Below are 21,132 nucleotides of genomic sequence, written 5' to 3' on the forward strand. Positions count from 1 at the left end.
TTGCCTGGCTGGCTGGCTGCTCACCTGTGGATGCCGGAACACTCAATGCACAGGGTGATGCCAAGGTTGATGCTGGCCCAGCGGGGGTCTGCCAGGCCACAGTCACAACACAGCTCATTGCCAGCGATGCTCTGAACCTGTTGGAGTGCACTCTCCCCTTTCAGCAGCCTCTCCTTGGCATCCCTGCCAGACTCTGGACTTCCCGCAGAAGGGGGAGGCTTCCTCTCCACCTTTTGGAGCCAGCAGAAACAGAAGCCTATGACCACAACCACTCTGGGCAGTGCAGGAAGCTGCCCTAGTCACACTCCCAACTTAGACCAACCCCTCTGGAGACCTTTTGCTGGCCTGGAGCAAGGCCCACACCCTGGCTCACAGTTCTCTGCCTCCACCTGGGCTCACTTGGAAGAGCCTTGGCTGCCCTTCTTGCCATCTGTCCTGGCTATCAGTGCTGCAGGGACCACAGTTTCTGGCAGGCTGCAGTACCGGTTAGCGGAATGCCACAAGCCCCCCTCCTCCAATGGCCCCTTCTGCAGCCCAAACATGCCCCAAAGAACCAGCTCCAAGTGCAGACTTGCCTCAGACTCCTCTCCTTTCTCCCGATAGGCTGTGGCAATGCTGGCCTGTACTGCCTTCATCCAGGCCTGCCGGAGCTTCTCTGAATCTGCCTGAAGGATGCAGCTCCTGCAAGAGAACAACCCTGGCACTTGGAAGGCTGCTTACTCCTGCGGAGGTACCCTGCCAGTTACACAGCAGGTTGCCATCTGCTTGTCCCCACAGCAGCAGTTGCCAACTTGTCCCCACAGCAGCAGCTGGACGGGGGAGGGGACATCAGCAGTGCATGCAAGAGGCCCACCAACGTGTCCTGCAAATGGCAGGTCTCCCTTAGGCCTGCTCCACTGAGTCTGGGTAGCCACAAGGAGCTCTTCAAGCGGGCGGGCAGGGTTCACTCTGGCTCCAGGAATGGCGTCTGCTCAGTGGGGGGAACCCCCCCCCAGTCCAGAACTGGCTTCTGTCACTTCCAGGGTTTTTATAACAAGGAGGCACCTTATAGATTCAGGTCATGCCTGCTTAAAGTTTGTTTCAATACAGGTTGCCACTTATAGCGTTGGTGGTACTTTACCACAAGAGAGCTGGACACCGTTTTGAGAACAAGCTCCCTGTGCCAACTCCAAACTGGTTCCATCTTCCCTGGCCACTTCCAAGCTCTCCTCGGGCAGTCTGCACAGCACCCTTGTGCCCATGGAAGTTTCTCTTCTCCTTTGAGGGTTCATGATGGCAGTCATGAAAATACCGCATGTACCCGTGCGTAAGTCAACAAAAATTATGCCTTAACATTGACCCTGAAAGCAGGGGTTGACATACACAGATCAATATGGTAAATAAAGCTTCTAGGAGCAGCTGCATGGCGAGGTGGGGAGACTGGACTGAAAAAGCAGGACGGGGGGGGCAGTAATTTTACTTCCCAGTAACTGTTCTGAGGCAGCAACAAAAAGCAAGCAAAAAACAGTAACCACATTAGCTTCTCCAGACAGGAAGAGAAGTGAAGGCTCTTATGGGAATCGTAGTCTCCATGAGCGCTGCTGCTATGGAAGTGCAGCACTGTACTCCTTCCTCACAAAGCCTACAACTCCCATAAGCACCTGCATCTCCCTTTCCATTTAGAGAAGCTAAAATGACTCCTTTTTTCTTTCTGCTGCTGCCACAGAACCGTTCCTGGTCTGTCATTTTCAAAGCGTTTCACTCACCCCTCAGTTCCCCCCCCCCCAACTTCTCCGAGGGTCATAGAAAATGGCACGGTTTTTGGCTCAAACTGCCTCGACGTATCTGTGAGACCGACTTGTACTTGAGCATCTGTGGCGATCTGTGCCTGTGGGTTTCCCACGGGATCCATCCAAAGTGCTGCCAGGTGGAGCAGGCATCCGCCATCCCCTCCTTCTGCAGGCAGAGAGGCTGGGAGTCTCAGCTCGTCTCCCAAGAGGCACAGACTGGGGAAAGTCCAGTTCCACAGCTGGCGCTCTCAGCCACCCCAGCTCCAGCCCAAGTCCCCCTCCCAACTCTCCTCTGCCAGCTGTGGAGCTGGACCCTGGAGCCGGTCCGGAATTGCTGAGACACCACAATGCGGTTGGTTCAGTGCACCCAACCCACCCACCCACCCATCTTGCCCAGGGCTGCACTGCAGGCCTGCAACTCAAATGCAGCCTCTTTTCAGAATGAGCCTTACTTGGTTGGAGAGACCACCTCGAAACAGAAGCGCCTCTCGATGTCCTCACAGGGCTTGACTGTGCACAGCCGCAGGTCTTCCACAACAACAGTGGGATTGTCCTGAGAGAGGAGACAGGAGCCAAGGCCAGTGGGTGAGCAGACAGACTGAGCCCACCTGCGGCCTTCACGCCCAGCCCCAAGGGAGGTGGCAGCACCCCCTCAGCCAAGCCTGGGAGGGAAAACTGGCCAAGGCCACAGCCACTGTCCATCAGGACACATGTGAGGCACAATCACTAGCGTGCCCAGCTTCTACGACTTCTCTTTCCAGGCAGTCAAAGCCAGTGTCGTAGCAAGCCTTCTTCATGTGGGCCAGCCCTGGGCATGGGGGCCAGGCCTATCTCCCCCAAGGCCAGGAGTGGCCACTTACTGAGTCCCAGAGCAGGGTGACCAAGACCCCACCCACTTTCACAGTAGTGGAAACGGGTGGTGCTGCTCAGCACCAGTAGCCCAGAGGAACCCACACTCTGTACACAGTGCCTAGAGACCAGCTCTACAAGCCACCTGAGGCATAAGGGCCATGCAGCCTCACTGTGGCCTACACCCTGCCCCAGGATAGAGGGGATGCAGCACACAGCCGACCAGCAAGCCCACCATGGTCAGCACCCCAAAACATGCATCTGCTTGTCAAAGGCTCCGAAGAAATCAGTTCTACCTGAGGAGGGGCCAGAGCCGGCCCCAGACCTCTGGTCGCCTGAGGAAGCCTGCCAAACACTGCCTCCCCTTCCTGAAGACGCACCAGCCTCTGCCTCTTCGCCCTCCGCTATTCTACTCAACATTGTCCCTTCCTGCCCTCCTCCTTCTCCAGTCCAGGGGGTGAAAGGAGGAGGAGCAGAACAGAGGCAGCTGAGTAGAGAGAGGTGGGTGCCCCCCCCCAACAATCTGCTGCCTGAGGCACCCGCTTAAGTTGACCTCATGGAGAGGCCACAGCTCAGGATCAGAGGGAGGATGTAGTAGTTTGCAGTTTGCCAGTAGAATCAGTGGGTTGGAAGGAGCCTGCAAGTGCACCTAGTGCCACCCCCTGATTGAAGCAAGTCTCTCAAAGGGGCCAATCAAGCCTCTGCTTGCAGACTTTCAGCGAGGGAGAGTCTCTGAGGCAGCAGAGCCCAAACCCCCTCCCTCTTTCCTCATGGGAATCTTGCTTTCCAGACCCCTGACTCTCTCTCACTCCCCTTCTCTGCCCCAGGTTGGCTGCAGCCTTCATTCAGAATTGGAGGCAAAGCCGGTGGCAAGGTCTGGTCAGTGTCAGTCCCCAACAGCCTCTCCGAGGAGGGAGGGGTGGGAGAGACCCTGGTCGTGAGACCCTGGGAAGCCACAGAGGGCAATCCTGAGCTGGGTGACAGGGTTCTGGTCTCCCAGAAGGCAAGTCCTCCCCTCCCCTCTTCACCGAAGGTAGGAAGTGCTCCCACATATCACCCCTCCATGTAGCTCCAGGACTCACCTTGAATTTCTTCTGGTACACCAGCTGATTGTTCTGTATGGAGAACCAGCGCCTGCAGAAGTGGAGGAAGCCAGATCAGCCACTCCTGCCCAGCAGGCAACAATGGCGCTCAAGCAAGAGGGCCGCACCCTTTGTCACAACAGCGACCAACGAAAGCTTTACAATCCGATCCAGGTGGGAGAGCTGCACGGTCCTTGGTGGGGGCGGGGGAGGTGGGTTAGCTGTGTTTGGGAGAGGGGACTCAAGTGCAAAGAGTTCACTGCGTGGCCTTTGGCAAGTCATGGTCAACTGCTGACTTCTCTCTGCTTGATGGGAATTTAGCAGTGGCCTACCTTGCAGGGCTTCTCAGGAGGCTGCAAACACTGCAAATTAAAAGTGCTGCAGCATGACAACATGCATCCCCCCAACTCATTTCTGTTCAATTGGGGGAATGGGGTGGCGTCAAGCCAAAGCTCTGGGGCTCCTGGCAAGGCTGGTCCTGCAAAAGACCCCCTTCACTGGGCAGAGAGACACTTGGGAGACAGGGTCTGCTGCACCTGTCTTCCAATTTGTACCCAAACTTGGCAGGACATCCCTTCCTAGCACCAAACTTGGCAGAACACCCTTCTTAGCACCAACCCTGCTCCCTGGCCTGAAGCCGTCTGCACCCCTCCCTCCCCGGTAAGTGCAGCAGGGAGTGTCTTCCAGGCCAGGCACTGCATCATGAGTGAATGGCGAAGCCTTTGGGGCAGCCAGTCATCCTGGATCTATGGTCTGCCACAACCACCACCTCCTCTCCCCTAGCTAAGCAGAACCCTGTGGCTCCCCATGAGAGGCAGCAGCTTTGGTCTGCTGACAAGCAGGCCCCACGCACAGATCTGGGGAAGACAGCTGCTTTGTTCCCTGACTCTTCTTCCCAGTCATCAGTTCATGGAACCCAACACACAGCACTGCTCCAGTCGTATCTTACACCCCCCAGGAAACCTGGACAAGTCCCAATCCTAGTGCTGCACAATTGGGGCCGCTGTGACAAGTCCTGTTCTCTGACTCACGGACACAGAAAAGCCTTTCAAGGGCATCTGGAAAAATAACGAAGAGTTACATCTACCAAATGCCACTGCAAGGCTCTAGCCAGATTCTTGACAGCCTCTGTACCCCTTTCCAGCCTTGGGCATTTTGCAACTGCCTGCAACCCTAACTCTTCCGGAGCATTTGTTCAGCAGCAGACCAGGACCATTCTGGTAGTCTTCCATTCCCCTTTACTTGCCTTCAATAGGAGCCAAGGCACAGTTGCTTACTCACAAGTAACCATGAACGTGTAGTTCAGTTTCGCTTTCCATAGGACTCAATGCATTTGTCAGCCTGGAGGAGGGGGGTTCCTTTATGTGTTTTCTGGGGGCCAAGTTCATCGGATCGAGACCATTCTTGCAGTGCTGTATTTCTCTCACCCTGCCCTTTGAAATGGACCAAGGCATATTCACCTACTTTCAAGTAAACCCACAGTGTGGCTCAGTTTCCATAGGGCTCAAAATATTTCCCTTGTCAGTTTCATCACCAACATCAGGTCACGACCCACCAAGTGAGTGGCAACCTAGTTTGGGAAACACTGCACTATAGTACAGTTGGCCCTTGACATCCGTGGGGATTCTGTTCTTGGAATCCTGTGGATGCTGAAAACCACAACTACTATAGTCCCTAAATAAAAGCGCCATTGCAGATGGCAGGCTTTAAGACCCAGAGGTTGCCTGCCTGCATGATGGGAGGGAGCTGATGGGAGTGGCAGAGCAGGAAAGCAGGGCCATCCAGAGCCTGAAACCACACAGTTTTGCTGCCCCACAGCCAGGGAGGAGGGAGGGAGGGAGGGAGGAAGCAAGGGGACTTTCAATACAGTGCTATTGTCAGCCTGTGTTGAATCATACCAGTGGGTCCAGAGTCTGCGGATAAGGAGGACTGACCTGTTAACACCTCCCATTTATGGTTCCAAAAAGTTGCGGACTGTGAAGAAGCGCAGCACTAGAGGAGACATCATCGCTGTAGCTAAGGCAGAAGGAACATGGCGCCACTGAATGGCCACGTCCTTCCCAGTAGGCTCTGCCCCGCTGGCGGCAGCCCTGCACAAGGAGCCAGCCAGCGCAGAAGATCCCAGACCCCGCCACGACCTTTTCCTCCTCTTGCCAGGTCACCCACCCAGCAGTGGCACAGCTGCTCACCCAGCATCAGCCAGGCCCCGCTCGAACACCAGCACCCGTCAGTTCCTGAACTGGGCCTCCCAATGAAAAGAGGTACGAACAGCTGCAGTGCTGCTCCCCTCGCACCCCGGGCTTGCATCCCTCTGGGGCACCTGCTGCCATGAAGGAAGAGACCAACGCGGTGCTGCAGGGGCTGGGGGTGGTGACTTCACACACACTTGCGCCTCACCAGTTATGCGCCTTGGGACTAACAAGGGGTCATCCAAATTTTGGGAGCTTCCCAGGAATCTTTCAGATCATTAGAGCACATGCAGAAGCCTTTGGTGAGCTGGGGCTGGCCTGGCCTCCCCACTCCCCTCCAGGACCGGTCCAGGAGTCCAGCTCCCAGGGTCAGAGGAGGCCTGCTAGTCTTCTCTCCCCAGAAACCATGTCAGATCTCACAAGGCTTCCTGCTAACTGCTGTGGTGGCGCCACAGTGCTGCTCTCCCATTTCCACATATTAAAAAAAATAAAACCAGTAAACTTAGCATTCTGGGGGGGGGGGAGGCACCCCCCCAGCAGTTACCTAAAACAGCCTTTTCCAGCCCTTCTAGCCAAGGTGCTGGGCCGTTGCAGATGCAGACCAGGCGCTGGCTCGGGGCGGGGGGCAGAGGGATCAGTGTGGGAAACTGTTCAGAAACAACCCAAAGGTTTGGACTGCCACCTTGACTGCCGCAACGCAGCAGGCCACCTGACCAGGGTTCCAGAAGACCCTGCAGGAAGTATCTGGAGAAGCAAAGGGGAGCCCAGTGTGGCACCGAACTGCCTGTGCGGGGTGGCAAAAGGCAAGGGCTTCCGCTCAGGAGTTCCTGTGCAATTCCCTAGCTGAGCAGCAGGGCTTTCCCGTTGCCAAGGTCATGCCCACGTCCTGCACAAGACAGGCAGCAGCCCGCTCAGCAGCCAGGCGCCACATTCACACACTCACTGGAAGCAGGTGCCTGCCCAAAAGCAACGGGAGCCCAGGTTAGGGTAGAGGTTAGCACAGCCTTTTAAAGGGCTTTGCACTGGAAAAGGTACAAAACAAGCGTCTCACCCGAACCAGCAACACTCAAGCTGGGAATTTCAGGAACAAGGCAAGACGAGGAGGCCGGACCTCAGCCCAGGAGGAAAGGGCAGAGGCTGCAAAGGAGGAAAACCCACAGGAGCCGGCAGGGAGCAAGGGGGCACTGCCAGCCAGCAGAAAGCGACAGCCCGCAAAGGGGTTCTCCAACCTTGCAGGGCCTCCAAGGCTGTTTCTAGCAGGGGTCAGTTTTTTGGGAGAGGAAGGAAACACAGCCCGCCACTCCCCTACCCCCACTTTCTCACTCCAAGACGATCCCTTTTTGGCACTCGGCCCATTTCAATACCCAACAGGCTGGCATCACCCACAGCTCTGGAGAGGGGAGCCAGCCAGTCCCCACCAGCTCCCAGCCATGGTCTGAAGCAGCAGCATGGCAGGAGCCAAAACAAAAACCAACACAGGCAGAGACTTGTGCATCCTTGTAGCCTCACACAGCCAGACACACCATCAGAAGAGAAGCCCTCGGCTGCCCTCAAGAGAGGCTGACCTCTTCCCTCTGATGTGCAACACACAGATGTGGCCAAAAGCCCACAGCACTGCAGTTAGCCCCCCCCGGCACATGCACCCACAATGCAGCAGTACTCCCAGAGCCATCAGCAGGAGCAAATCTTCTCGCAGGTGTGGAAGGTGGTCATTCTCCCTCAGCCCACCCCACGACTCCCCCCCCAAGTTCGTTAAACTTGTTCAAGCCACTGAGGCGGAGGAGATGGTGGTGCAGAACGGGGGGGGGCGCTCTGGAGCAGGGTGAAGAGGCTGTGTGGCTATCGGGGTGCAGAGTGTTAGGGGTTAGGTGCAGAGCTGCATGCCTGGCTAAAGACAAGGGGAGGGAGGGAAGAAGCTGAGCAGTACCTGATGTGATCGGGCTTTTTCCTGTTATATGGAAAAAATGGGGCAGGGTTAAAACAAAATGGAGGGAAGACAAAGGAAATGAAAGGAACACATAAAAACCCAAGAAAAATCAAGCAGAGAACCAGCATGCCATGGAAATGCAGAAGGGAACATCAGAACAGCCCTGCTGGATCAGGCCCACCTAGTCCCGCTTCCTGGATCTCGCAGCGGCCCACCAAACGCCCCAGGGAGCACACAAGAGACTTGCATCCTGGTGCCCTCCCCTGCATCTGGCATTCTGGGAGGGCACCAGAGATGGCACCATGAGCTTGGAGGAGAAAGTGATGGCACCAGCCAGGCAGCCAATCCATTCTCTCACACACAAACACAAATCTCTCAGTGTTCACCTCCGCAAGTCAGAGAAGCTCCTGGAGCGCTGGGCACTGCTGTGGACAACAAAGCCACCAGCACCACATCCCAGGGTTTGTGTGGGTGCTGCGACCACTGCAGGCTCTCCACACCAGCCGAACACCATCCCTGACCCTGGAGGCAGTTCACACATGGCAAGCAGTGGTGGGCGCCCAGCAGTGCCCCAGAAGGGGCACAATGGAGCAAGGCACGCGGACAGAAGCAGCACAACACACAAGCGTCAGTGACAAAGGCACACCTGGCGCCCTCAGGACGCAGAGGTCTCCTCAGAAGGGGACACAGGCAGCCAAAGCCCTTTCCTAATCTCAAGTCTCGGCCTGGGGCTTCCGGCATCCCAGAAGAGGACCCCCACTAAGAGCACAGCTGCTTGGCAGGCGCACAGCCACTTAAGGCCACAGCTCCAGAGCAGGCCCAGCTCATCTCCTTAAGGGGTCACACTCCACACCTGGCTGCAGGAGTGTCCCCGCTTAAGGCTCTGCTTGGCTGTTTTGTTCCAGAAAAAGGGACAGGCCTGAGCCTTCCTGCCGCACTTCTCTGGCCAGGCACCACCAGCCTGCTCCCCCTTGGCTCTGCTGCCTGAAACAGAACCCTGGAGCAGACCTCACTGCGAGAGATGCCCACAGCAGCTGCCCCTGCGCAGTGGAACAGGAGTGTGCGCGGACACGACTGTCACGCTCCAGCAGAAGCAGGACCACGTGGTTTTGTCCGAGCTGCCTGGCAGTGACTCTGCTGCAATCCAGTCGGCGAAGGCCTCGGCTCCGCCTGCTTATGCTGAGCACCAAACGGGTGCTGCTCCGTCACTGAGCTCCTACCCTCTCCAGAGACCAGCCAAGACTCTAGAGGTTCCCTCCTGCTTTTGCCTTCAGCCTCTCCCGGTGTGCAGGGATCCCACGAACCTGCACCTCGCCTGCCCTCGTATAACACTTCCACGTGCAGACAGAACCTGACAGGAGAACTTCACAGGAGCGCTTCCAAATGCAAAGCTAGAGGCAGGCAGAGAAAAGGGCCCTCACCGCTCTCCACTAACAAGGACTCCACTGTGGGCACCGGAGGCAAGTCGGAGACAAGATGGGGACCTCAGGGAACAGGCAAGTGAAGAGAGCGGTTCATCGTGGGAGCACACAGCATCCAGCTCAGCCCAACTACAGAAGGATGGGGGGGGCGACACCAGGGGTTACCTGTTCCAGGTCTTGAAGGCATTGCTGGCTCGCTTGAAGAGGTAACCTTCCATGACAATGACACTGGTTGCATCAACATCGCAATCGAGCTTCGAGTCATCACTGGAGACGTCCTGAAGGGAAAACAGGCTCCTCTTCCAGCAAAGGACAGGACAGCCACCAAGCGCAGCCCTTGGCTGAATGCAGCAGCTGGTGCTCGCAGGCACATTGCCGGCCAGACCCCTCAGCGCTCATTCAAGCTGCAGTGCGGCCCAGGCACGGCAGAGCCTCCCCGAGGACCGTGATCCCCTCTCCTTTCCAGCACCCGTAGTGCAGCAGCTGGCCAGAGACCCCCAGCACAGCAGACTCTCCGCCTGCCCAGCTCGTGCTTCCCAACGTGGCCTCCCAGCAGCTGTGGTCCTCTGGGGGTTTTGGAGGATAAGCTGCCAAGGGTGGAGCCTGTGGGGCCCTTCCATAAGCATAGCAGGGACAAGGCTCCCACCACAAGGACTGCACCCGCTGCTGCCCAGACAACAGCCAGGGAAATTTGGGCCTCCGTGCCCCCAGACCTAGAGCCACTGCACCTGAGGCGCTGGAAGCCCAGCCAGCCAAGCAAACTATTCAGGTGGGTTGTGAGGCCCTGGCTCAGCAGCGCCTCCTCGAAAGAAGGCTGCAAGGCCCACAGGAAGCAGCAGCCGGGCTGCAGCGCAGCCTTTCTGGGAAGGCCTCCTGCCAGGGCTTGCAGTTCAGAAGCCAGAGAACTGAGCAGCTCAGCCGGCCTGCAACCCTCTTCACAAGGTATGGTGGGCTTCGGGCTGCGAGGCGGGAGGACACACCCAGTGCCCCTTCCAGGGCCACCATCTGACGCAGCAGTAGCAGCAGGGCCAGCTGCTTGCTTGAAAGACTAGTACTTGGCAGGCGGGCTCTTCGACACTCACGCGGCCCTTCTCCGCACAAAGGCCAAGTGCAGCCTGCCCAGCCCGGGGGCCCAGCAGGGACAAGAAAGCAGCTGGCAGCGCGGCACAGGAGGGGCAAGAGGCACACCCCGCTAAGCTGGAGGAGCTCGCTGGGCCAGGGCTATTTTGCAAGAGGGAATGTGGGTGGAGCACTGGCGCCTGGCCCCCCACCCAGTACCTTCTGCTGAATGGTGGAGTGCTTCTGCTCTAGCTCCCTCTTCTCTCGTGCAGCATCCAAAGTCAGCCGGTCCAGCTGTGGAAAGGAAGGGAAGGACATGAGTGATCCAAGCTTTACCTGAAGAATCACCACCCCCACCCCCAGATGCCTGCCGGACAAAAGAGCTGCCCTGCTCTCTGCCTCCACTCGGAGGAGCTGGCTTCCAAAAACAGCAATGGTGCCAGGGCGCTGCGGCTAGTGCATTGCCTTCCGCTGGAGAAAAGGATGACTCATGCCTGAGCTGCTCCAGCCACCTAGCTAACCCTTCCTGCAGCAGTGGTGGCAGCCAGAGCCGCCAGCCAGAAGAGGACTTCTGCCACACAGGACTCGGCTGAGCCAGGTCACTTCGTGTGTGTGTGTCCCCAGACATGCAGCCTTGCAGCACCCAAAGAGCTTCCAGGCCCACCCCTCCCCTTACACCCTGAAGGTGCTTTCCATTCAGGCCGCAAGGAGGGGCCGGGCAGAGGGCTCCTTTCTGGGAGGCTGGACACACACAGATGAGGTCACAGCAACGCTTGACGGACGAGGGGGCTGAAGGCTTCTCAGGACTCTGCAGCCCCGTTCAGTCCACACCTTGATGCTGCTGGAAGAATGGCCAGGAACCAGAGCCACTTCCAGTGAGTGCAGGAGCAGAGCCTACTCTGTCTGGAGGAGGGGGCACCAGGGTGACCAGATGTCCACAAAAGAGGGCAAATGTAGGTCAGGACAAAATAAAAGCTAAAAACACTTGTATATTGATTTCATGTGGTCAATTGAAACACTATTATGACTTACTAAATTTAAAACTACATTACCTATAATTTATTAATTACAAGAAGGCTATGCGTTGCCAGCAGAAGCCCGCTCACAGGGGGAAAAAGAGGACATTTAAGTTTCTTTCCAGGGCACAAGGCTAAAAAAGAGGACATGACCTGGAAAAAGAGGACATCTAGTCATCCTGTATATACCCCTCCTTCTCTCCCCCCACCCCAATACTCAGGGCACTCAAGGCCGCTTACAACAATGTACAAAAATACATTAATTCAATAAAATGCTACAATGATAGAGAAAAAAGAAAAAGAACACAAGAAAAACAGTTCAACTCCACAGCCAAGGCAGGAAAACCTCCAAACTTCGCTGGCTGCGGTACAAATGCAGCTCTGAGGCTCAGCCAGGGGTTCCCAAAACATTTATCACTGCGACTCTTTTTTAAAACGACACTATCGGATCTCGCCCAGCTCTACAAGACTAAAAAATGTTTCACCTCATCAGCTGTTCATGCCTCCATTTTTAGCCTTCTTACTATTGGGGGGGGGTGCCTTCTGGAGTATTTGTTGAGTTCCGTGTTCATTGGATCAGGAATTAGAGGACAGGTCCTCTCGTGGACTGAGAACTGGTTGGAGGCCAGGAAGCAGAGAGTGGGTGTCAATGGGCAATTTTCACAATGGAGAGAGGTGAAAAGCGGTGTGCCCCAAGGATCTGTCCTGGGACCGGTGCTTTTCAACCTCTTCATAAATGACCTGGAGACAGGGTTGAGCAGTGAAGTGGCTAAGTTTGCAGACGACACCAAACTTTTCCGAGTGGTAAAGACCAGAAGTGATTGTGAGGAGCTCCAGAAGGATCTCTCCAGACTGGCAGAATGGGCAGCAAAATGGCAGATGCGCTTCAGTGTCAGTAAGTGTAAAGTCATGCACATTGCGGCAAAAAATCAAAACTTTAGATACAGGCTGATGGGTTCTGAGCTGTCTGTGACAGATCAGGAGAGAGATCTTGGGGTGGTGGTGGACAGGTCGATGAAAGTGTCGACCCAATGTGCGGCGGCAGTGAAGAAGGCCAATTCTATGCTTGGGATCATTAGGAAGGGTATTGAGAACAAAACGGTTAGTATTATAATGCCGTTGTACAAATCGATGGTAAGGCCACACCTGGAGTATTGTGTCCAGTTCTGGTCGCCGCATCTCAAAAAAGACATAGTGGAAATGGAAAAGGTGCAAAAGAGAGCGACTAAGATGATTACGGGGCTGGGGCACCTTCCTTATGAGGAAAGGCTACGGCGTTCGGGCCTCTTCAGCCTAGAAAAGAGACTGTTGAGGGGGGACATGATTGAGACATACAAAATTATGCAGGGGATGGACAGAGTGGATAGGGAGATGCTCTTTACACTCTCACATAATACCAGAACCAGGGGACATCCACTAAAATTGAGTGTTGGGCGGGTTAGGACAGACAAAAGAAAATATTTTTTTACTCAGCGCGTGGTCGGTCTGTGGAACTCCTTGCCACAGGATGTGGTGCTGGCGTCTAGCCTAGACGCCTTTAAAAGGGGATTGGACGAGTTTCTGGAGGAAAAATCCATTATGGGGTACAAGCCATGATGTGTATGCGCAACCTCCTGATTTTAGGAATGGGTTAAGTCAGAATGCCAGATGTAGGGGAGAGCACCAGGATGAGGTCTCTTGTTATCTGGTGTGCTCCCTGGGGCATTTGGTGGGCCGCTGTGAGATACAGGAAGCTGGACTAGATGGGCCTATGGCCTGATCCAGTGGGGCTGTTCTTATGTTCTTATGACCATTCTGGTGGCCTTGGGGTTCCATTTGCCCGGACTTCGAGAGGAGCAGAGGCATGTTTTCCTACTCACAAGTAAACATGCATGCATGGTTCTGTTTCGCTCTCCATGGGGTCAATACATTTTCCTCATCCACTGGGGGAGACTTCCTTCAAGTGTTTTCTTGGGGCTACATTTATTAGATCGGGACCCTTCTGACGGTGTTGCAGTCCTCTCATCCTGCCCTTCAAAGTGGATTGAGGTGTGACTGCCTACTCGTGAGTAAACACACACAAGCAGCACATAGAGCTTGATGCATTTTCCTTGTCTGCTATCAATTTGTCAGTTTCAGGACACAGCAAACATGGTGTTCTTTACAGGGGCAGAACATGGAAGCCAGGCAAAAGCAGAGCTGTTTGCTGACTGCACCCCATCAGGCAGTGCTCCTTAGCTCATACACCACAACAAGGCTCTGCACAACCACCACCCCCTTTGTTACCTGCACTCCAAGGTCCTTCATGTAGGGTCCAAGCTCACTGAAAAGGTCATAGCCTTGATGGAAGAAGGCCAGGTGGGCATACATGAAGGACAACATCTGGCATGGAGAAAGAGGGCCATTTTACCAGGATGGTTACATGTTTCACAGACTGCTCTCCTTAAGTTCACCACATTCTCTGGGCTGTTCTCATGCCACCCTTCTCTCTACAGCAGTTGTGCTACTAGGGCATTAGGAACATGCAGCCAGCCTCTGCCCTCAAAGAGACTCCAAACAGGGATACAGTGGAAAGTGGCAGGAAAGCGCACCCCATTGGTGCAGCACTGGCCTGTCTTGGAAGAGGAGAGGCAGCAGGAAAGCCAGGCAGGACAGACCACAGTCCACAGGGTTGGTGACTCCACCTCGCAGGGTTGACTGTCCACCAGGCACCACTATCAGTTGGCCTGGGATTAAAGCGGCTTCTGAAACCTCAACAGGTTTCATTCTCTCCCCCTCCCCCTTCATTCCCTCCCCCTCATTCTGCTCTCTTAACATCCCCAGCAATTAAGATATGAAAGGTCACCCATAAGGAGCCGCAGGGCTAAATTAAGCCAGATCCCCTTAGACAGGAGAGGTGCTAGAAGGCGCCACCTCAGCAGCAGGCCGCTTGACCTGGTTGCAGGATTGGTCAGTCCTCCGCTTCCCTGCCCTCAAGGCACAGACAATCTTGTTGCATGAGATCTGAGTGGCCTTGAGAAACGCATCACCCCTTAACTGGAACGAGCTCCATGTGGAGCTGCCCTTGAAGATGGTCCGGAAGCTGCAACCACTGCAGAATGCTGCAGCCAGGGTGGTTACTGGAGCAAGGCAGTTCGGCTCTGCCAGATCGCTGCTTCGGCGACTGCACTGGCTGTCCATTTGTTTCCAAATCCAACTCAAAGCCCTTCACAGTTTGGGGCCAGGCCATCTGAGGGACCGCCTTCTCTCACACATTCCAACCCGCCCTCCTAGATCCTGTGAAGGGGCTTTCCTGCAAGTGCTGCCTTTCTCCCAAGTTAGGGGGATGGCGGCGTGGGGGTGAGCCTTCTTGGTAGGGGCACCACAATCGTGGAACTCCCTACCAGGGGAATGAAGATCTACCCCTCCCTGGTGGTGTTTCGGTGAGGGCTTAAAACATTCTTGTTACATTTGGGTTGTTTGCCTCCTGTGCCTCTGTAGTAGTTCCTTGAGTTTTGCCCTCCTCCAATTGGTTTTTTATTTATCTTTTCTGATTTTATTTACTGCTTTCCTATTGTATATATTTTAGCTACAAATTGTAAGCCACCTGGGGCACCTGCTTCAGTAGTGGAAAGGCAGGGTAAAAAATTTTAAATAAATAAATACCCTATCCTGCCCTTCCTCCAGGGAGCCAGCACCAAGCCTCTGGTTCTCTCCCCTTTTATCTTCACAACCAGGCTGAGAGAGATGGGCTCCAGCAATGGGGAGCTGCAAGGCTGAGCAAGGATCTGAAGCAGACTTTCCTGGTTCCAAGCACACCCCACCAGCTTTCAGCGCATGCAAACATCTTGCATGGAGGAACGTACCGATTTCAGGATCTCTGATCTCCTCTTTGATTGAAGAACATTGATCTGGTGAAAAAGAAATGGGTTGCTTCATTGTGCTGCCAACAGCAAGAACACAAAGAGCGGAAGCAGTTCTGGTCATGGAACACAATGTGCAACAAAGGCTTGGAAACAGACAGCTGAGCTGCAGCTTCAGGTGTACGAGACTCGGTCCAACCTAAGGAAAGACTACACAGTCCAGCATACAGGTTGCACCATCAGGACACTCAGACACCTGGCAAACGCCAGCGGCTTAGTGGGTCTTCAAAGGACAGCAGGCTGAACAGACTGGCCCCAAGTCAGAGGTACAAGAGTTTATCATGAGGCCTCACCAAGAGAAACAGCAAAGTAAGACGCACCTTTCCGTGTACCTCTTGCAGGAGAAGGTGGCGCACAGCGCCTTTAGCGAGAAGAGAATCCCCTTTAGTTTATGGGAATTAAGGTGGAGGGCTTTCCATCAGGTCCTCAGGGTGGGAGCGGCAAACCCATGGTTGCAAGAAGATCAGAAGAGGTACAAGAGGCCGACCTGTTTGGGGTCGGGACCCTCTAGATCGGTAGGCGCCCCACTGCTGATAGAAACAGTAGCCCATTTTGTCCAATAGTGTACACCGGCGAAGGAGTTGTGGAGGGGCGTAGCAAGGGCCTTTAAGTGGCCCAAACTGGCCCAACAGGCCTGGGAGACTATCGTCTCTGGGAAGGAGCCGGCGGGAGGTATGAGGGGACCCAAGAGGACGGGTAATGCGGGACAATGGAGGGGAGGAGACGATAGGTGGGAGGTGCCCTGGTCTACGGTAAGACTGATAAATCTGTATGTCCTTTTTGCGCTGGGCATCCAAAGGGGCAAAGAAATTAAGGAGAAAAAGTCCACCAACACGCAGGGATGGGTCCGCTTTGTGGTCTCCAGAGTATTCAGCGTTGTGGCTTACGAAAGGGTGAGAACCGGTAGAGACAGGTGGAAAAAATGGTGGGAGTGGTTAGATGGGGTGAATCCACCTATAACTTGATGTATCCGTGTTCTAGTTAAACAGCTGATGTAATGTGACTGTAGCTGAAAATGTAAAATGTGATTTCTTTCCTTTGCATTATTTATTGTAGTATGAAACTTTTAAAATAAAAATCTATATCCCCCCCCCCCAAAAAAAAAAACACAACACAATCCCTCTGGGCTTCTCTCCACTGGCCAACGTACTCTGGCACCACATAAATAAGGGAGTTCCATCAATGCCCACGGAGCCTTACAAAGAGTGAGACAGGTAGCAATGCAAGAGAGAGGCAATAGGGGTCAGTAAGGGGAGGAAAAAGGACTGGTACAATCATGTGGACTTGGTTGCAGTCGGGACTAGGAACTCAGAGCTTGTGCCCAGGGAGGGCTTCATGGAAAAGGGGAGACTGAAGGCGGACATTCCGCTGACAATTTCTCTTCCACTACACATAAGAACATCTAAAGAGAACCACTGGATCAGGCCAAGGCCCATCTAGTCCAGCTTCTTGTGTATCACAGTGGCTCACCGTATGCCTCAGGGAACATGTAAGACAACAAACAGACCTGCATCCTGGCGCCCTTCCTTGCATCTGGCAATCAGAGACTGCATAATTCTAGAACCAGATCAGTGAGAGATCTGTCTAGTGACAGACCAGGAGAGAAATCTTGGGGGGGGGGGTGGACAGGTCGATGAAAGTGTTGACCCAATGTGCGGCGGCAGTGAAGAAGGTCAGTTCTATGCTGGGGACCATTAGAAAAGGTATTGAGAACAAAACGGCTAATATTATAATGCCATTGTATAAATCAATGGTAAGGCCACACCAGACCAGTTCTGGTCGCCACATCTCAAAAAGGAAATAGTGGAAATGGAAAAGGTGCAAAAGAGAACAACTAAAATGATTACTGGGCTGAGGCACCTTCCTGATGAAGAAAGACTATGGCGTTTAGGCCTTTTCAGCCTAGAAAAGAGGCGCCTGAGGGGGGACATGACTGAGACATACAAAATTATTCAGGAGATGGACAGAGTGAATAGAGAGATGTTCTTTACACTTTCACATAACACCAGAACCAGGGGACATCCACTAAAATTGAGTGTTGGGAGAGTTGGGACAGACAAAAGAAAATATTTCTTTACTCAGCATGTGGCTGGTCTGTGGAACTCCGTGCCACAGGATGTGGTGACGGCATCTGGCCTGGACGCCTTTAAAAGGGGATTGGACAAGTTTCTGAAGGAAAAATCCATTACGGGTTACAAGCCATGATGCATATGGGCAATCTCCTGATTTTAGAAATGGGCTATGCCAGATGCAAGGGAGGGCACCAGGATGCAGGTCTCTTGTTGTCTTGTGTGCTCCCTGGGACATTTGGTGGGCCGCTATGAGAAACAGGAAGCTGGACTAGATGGGCCTATGGCCTGATCCAGTGAGGCTGTTCTTATGTTCTTAACCAGGAGGTTACAACATGCCCATCACGGCTTGTAACCTCTGATTGAATTTTCTTCTAGAAATCTGTCCCGTTCCCTTTTAATGGCATTGAGGTCAGACACCATCATCAAGTCCTGTGGCAAGGAGTTCCACAGATTCATTACACACTGGGTAAAGAAATATTTTCTTTTGTCTGTCCCAACTCTCCCAATGCAAGTGCTTTCAAAAAGACTGCCACCCCCTCCCAAGAAAGCCAGCCAGCCTCCCCCTGTGCCGTCGTGAGCACAGGGGCCCTGCAGCAAAAGCCACCAGGGAACTCGGCTCACCTGGAGAACATAGTCCAGGGTGATGTGCCGAAAGCACTTCCGAGTGGCGGTCAGAATATTGGCTGCCTCCTCCACCTCGTGCTGCTTGTTCCGTGGCACCTGGGCGTTCTTGACCAGGGCAGCTTCCTTTTCTTCACTGACCTTCTCAAACTGCTTCTTTGCATCTTTGAATTTCCTGATGTCTCTGAAGAGCAAAGAAAAGAAGCAGTCAGACTCTGCAGCACGGGCCAAGTGCCGCAAATGCGACTCCGTCTCCAGCACAGCCTGGTCTTCGGGTATGGCCACAAAGAGAGGTAGAGTTCTTTGGGGGAGGCATGCTTTCGGTTCAGCCTTCACGCTCTCACTCACTCACACACGCACGCACGCACGCACGCGGACAAACTGGAAAAAAACAGACCGGGATCCCCACCTCCACGCCTGCTCCAAGATGGAGGCTGAAGAGAGGCTGACCAATCTCTCCCCAGGTCGAAGCTTCCAAGTTGGAGGCTCTATTATGGTGAAACCCTCACGTCCCTGCCAACAACCAGGAACCGAGCAGCAGCAAGGGTTGGGGAAAAGACAAGACAGAAGGAAGACACCCACGGACTCGACAGCCCCAGCGCTCTGCTCCCAGTCCATGGACCAACGCACACCTCTCTGAACACTCCAACACCAGGAGTTGCACATATGGTGAAAAGGGGGGTGTTCACATCAGCCCCCAAAGGAGCACAACTCGGTGAGCCCCTGCCTGCTGTTTGCTCATCACTAGTTGGAGCAAAATGCAGATTCCACATCATGCCCCAGGCGGTGCAACAACATCCAGCAAGACCCTTCCCACCGCCGAGATAGTCCTGAAAGGTGGACAGGTTCGTGCTCAGCCAAGGTCCTTCCCAAGGGCGTCCATGGAACGTGACCCATCCCCTGCAGGGCCTGCTCATTTTATGGCTTCCCACTAAAAGGGGGCAGTAGCCTGAGAAGCCTCCAGGGGTCTCGCCATCCACAGTGAACAGGCTGATCCTGGGGTTAAAGGCAAAACTGGGGCTTATTGCAAAAAAAAAAAAAGGAAGCTCTTAAACTCAGGTCCAGAAAACACAAAGGACACCGTCCTTGGAAGGCAATGATCTGACAAGGCTGCCCAGGTGTTCCCCAAGAGGAGCCAAGCCAAGGAGGGCTGCTCCAGAGAAAAAGGTCTTCTGACCACTGGGGAAGAAGCCTTCGATTCCAGACCAGCACGGCTTCACAATTCATCCCCAAGAGTGCTGGGGAACAGACGCTCCCCCTCCCGATACAGCAGAGACCTCTGTTCTCAATGCTGTGGCACATTTTTCTCCCACCTGAACATATCAACCACCTCTGAAGGATCCCTCCTCGTCTAGACTGACGTCCTCCAAGCTCTGCACTATTTCCCCACTTGGTCAGTCTGCACCCAAGGTACATGGTGGTGTTTTAGGGCAGCATCATTTGCCAAGCACCTATGGTGACTGTGAGGCCCTGCCAGCTACCACCACCCCCCCTTCCTCTGCCTGCCTGTGTCTCCTGCTGTCTGGTTGGAGGACAGGAATGAGCATGAATCTCATGCATGAAGAAGACCAAAATCACGGCTGGCAGCATACCAGGGGAGGAAGAGTCGTCTCAGTGGTGAGGCTGCATCATCTATTCATGTTAATGCTGAAGACAAATAAGCTGAATGCCACACATCCCAGTTAGGATGCCACACATCCCAGGCCACTCAGCGACCCAGAGCCAACCCAGAGCCAACCCACAGGCTCCAATCACTGCCTGGCTGTCACGAAAGACGATCCCAGAGTTTCAGAAGCAGGACAGGCGCAAAGATGCTGCAGCCTCAAAGGGGTCGCCACTGTCAGCCAGGATCCATTGCAGCACTTTCTGTCATCGGGTGGGGTGAGGGGACTTGCGCACCACAGAGGAGTGCACAGAAGCCAAGGGGCAGCAGCCCACACATCCCTACTGACACCAACGCAGGCACCAGTTCGACAAGCGACTGAGGGTTTCCACAGCTCACCCGCAGCCATGACTCAGAATATTCCTGCAGACTTACTCCTTAACAAATGTCTGAAGCTGTGCTCTTACGGATCTTTGGGTTTGGTCAAACAGAATCTGAAATGCAGAAAATATTTGCTTCAGAAACGTATCTGAGGAGATACAAAATACATAACACACCATGCTGTACTCCATACTATCAGGCCTTTAAAACTCCTCCTGGCATCAGGAACACCACGCCCAGCATCCTGGACTTTCTCTCACACAATGTTAAATGCCTTTTTTAGAAGATAAATAAATAAGAGGCAACTTTCAACACTCCTGGCCTTGCAATGAGCTTGATATCCAGCAAAACAAAGAGGGAAGTGTGGAAGACGGGCCACCAGTAGCACTTCTAAGCAAGCGTTGACGTTTCGAAGCCTCCTCTGGGACAGTTGAGGCCTCACACAATGCAAAGCACATCTGTACGCATCCCAGATGTGCAAGGAACATTTTGGTTTAGAAAAAGGGTGACAAGTGGGGTGAGGCACGACAGATGGTAGAAGAGAGAGAGGCTAGAACTTGGGGTCAGGAAACTAGTCCTTCAGACACCACCACTCAAGCCAACAACAGCCAAGAGCTCAGGAGGGCATCAAAAGGGGGACTGGACCACTTCCAGGAAGAGGAGAGATCGACCAGTGGCCAGCGGTCATGGTGACTGCATGGACCCTCCCTGTCCAGAGGCCACGCACCCCCAAACAGCAGCTCCTAGAAAGCAATGGCAAGGTGGGGTGGGTGTCCGCTTCATGCCCCACTCTGAGGGGGCGCCTGGGCTAGGCTGCTCTTGGGCACTTTTATCTCTTCTACAGTTCTGCAGAGCAGGCTATTGTATTGGCAACCTTCAGTCTCGAAAGACTATGGTATCGCGCTCTGAAAGCAGCTAGGTTGAGAGAAATTGACTGAGGGCCAGCCAGGGAGCCCCTGACCGAAGACACAGCCGCAAAGAGAACTCTGCCCCCTCCATACACATTCACCACTTTCCAGCTCTGGACTGACCACTTTGCGAGAGACATGGATGAACCCCAGTCTCCCTCAGGGCGACACATAAGAGCAGCCTCGCTGGATCAGGCCATAGGCCCATCTAGTCCAGCTTTCTGTATCTCACAGCGGCCCACCAAATGCCCCAGGGAGCACACCAGATAACAAGAGACCTCATCCTGGTGTCCTCCCCTGCATCTGGCATTCTGACATAGCCCATTTCTAAAATCAGGAGGTTGCGCATACACA

General features: G+C 54.2%; 1 protein-coding gene across 3 annotated transcripts in view; it reads right to left on the reverse strand.

The window, feature by feature from the left end:
- Window positions 1-21,132, reverse strand: part of ACAP2 (ArfGAP with coiled-coil, ankyrin repeat and PH domains 2) — a 45,525-nt gene that overhangs the window by 16,111 nt on the left and 8,282 nt on the right. For 2 of the 3 annotated variants that reach the window (XM_066622560.1, XM_066622558.1), the window contains 11 exons: window positions 19,925-19,983; window positions 17,887-18,070; window positions 15,137-15,181; window positions 13,578-13,673; window positions 10,516-10,590; window positions 9,403-9,515; window positions 7,817-7,837; window positions 3,701-3,752; window positions 2,222-2,322; window positions 576-681; window positions 25-230 (listed from right to left, as the gene is read on the reverse strand). In XM_066622560.1, coding sequence (XP_066478657.1) covers window positions 25-230; window positions 576-681; window positions 2,222-2,322; window positions 3,701-3,752; window positions 7,817-7,837; window positions 9,403-9,515; window positions 10,516-10,590; window positions 13,578-13,673; window positions 15,137-15,181; window positions 17,887-18,070; window positions 19,925-19,983 — 1,058 coding nt within the window. The remainder of the gene's footprint in view (window positions 1-24; window positions 231-575; window positions 682-2,221; window positions 2,323-3,700; window positions 3,753-7,816; window positions 7,838-9,402; window positions 9,516-10,515; window positions 10,591-13,577; window positions 13,674-15,136; window positions 15,182-17,886; window positions 18,071-19,924; window positions 19,984-21,132) is intronic. The other variant, XM_066622559.1, reaches the window with a different exon arrangement.

The sequence above is a fragment of the Tiliqua scincoides genome, chromosome 3, assembly GCF_035046505.1.
Source record: "Tiliqua scincoides isolate rTilSci1 chromosome 3, rTilSci1.hap2, whole genome shotgun sequence".
NCBI classification, from domain to species: Eukaryota; Metazoa; Chordata; class Lepidosauria; order Squamata; family Scincidae; genus Tiliqua; species Tiliqua scincoides.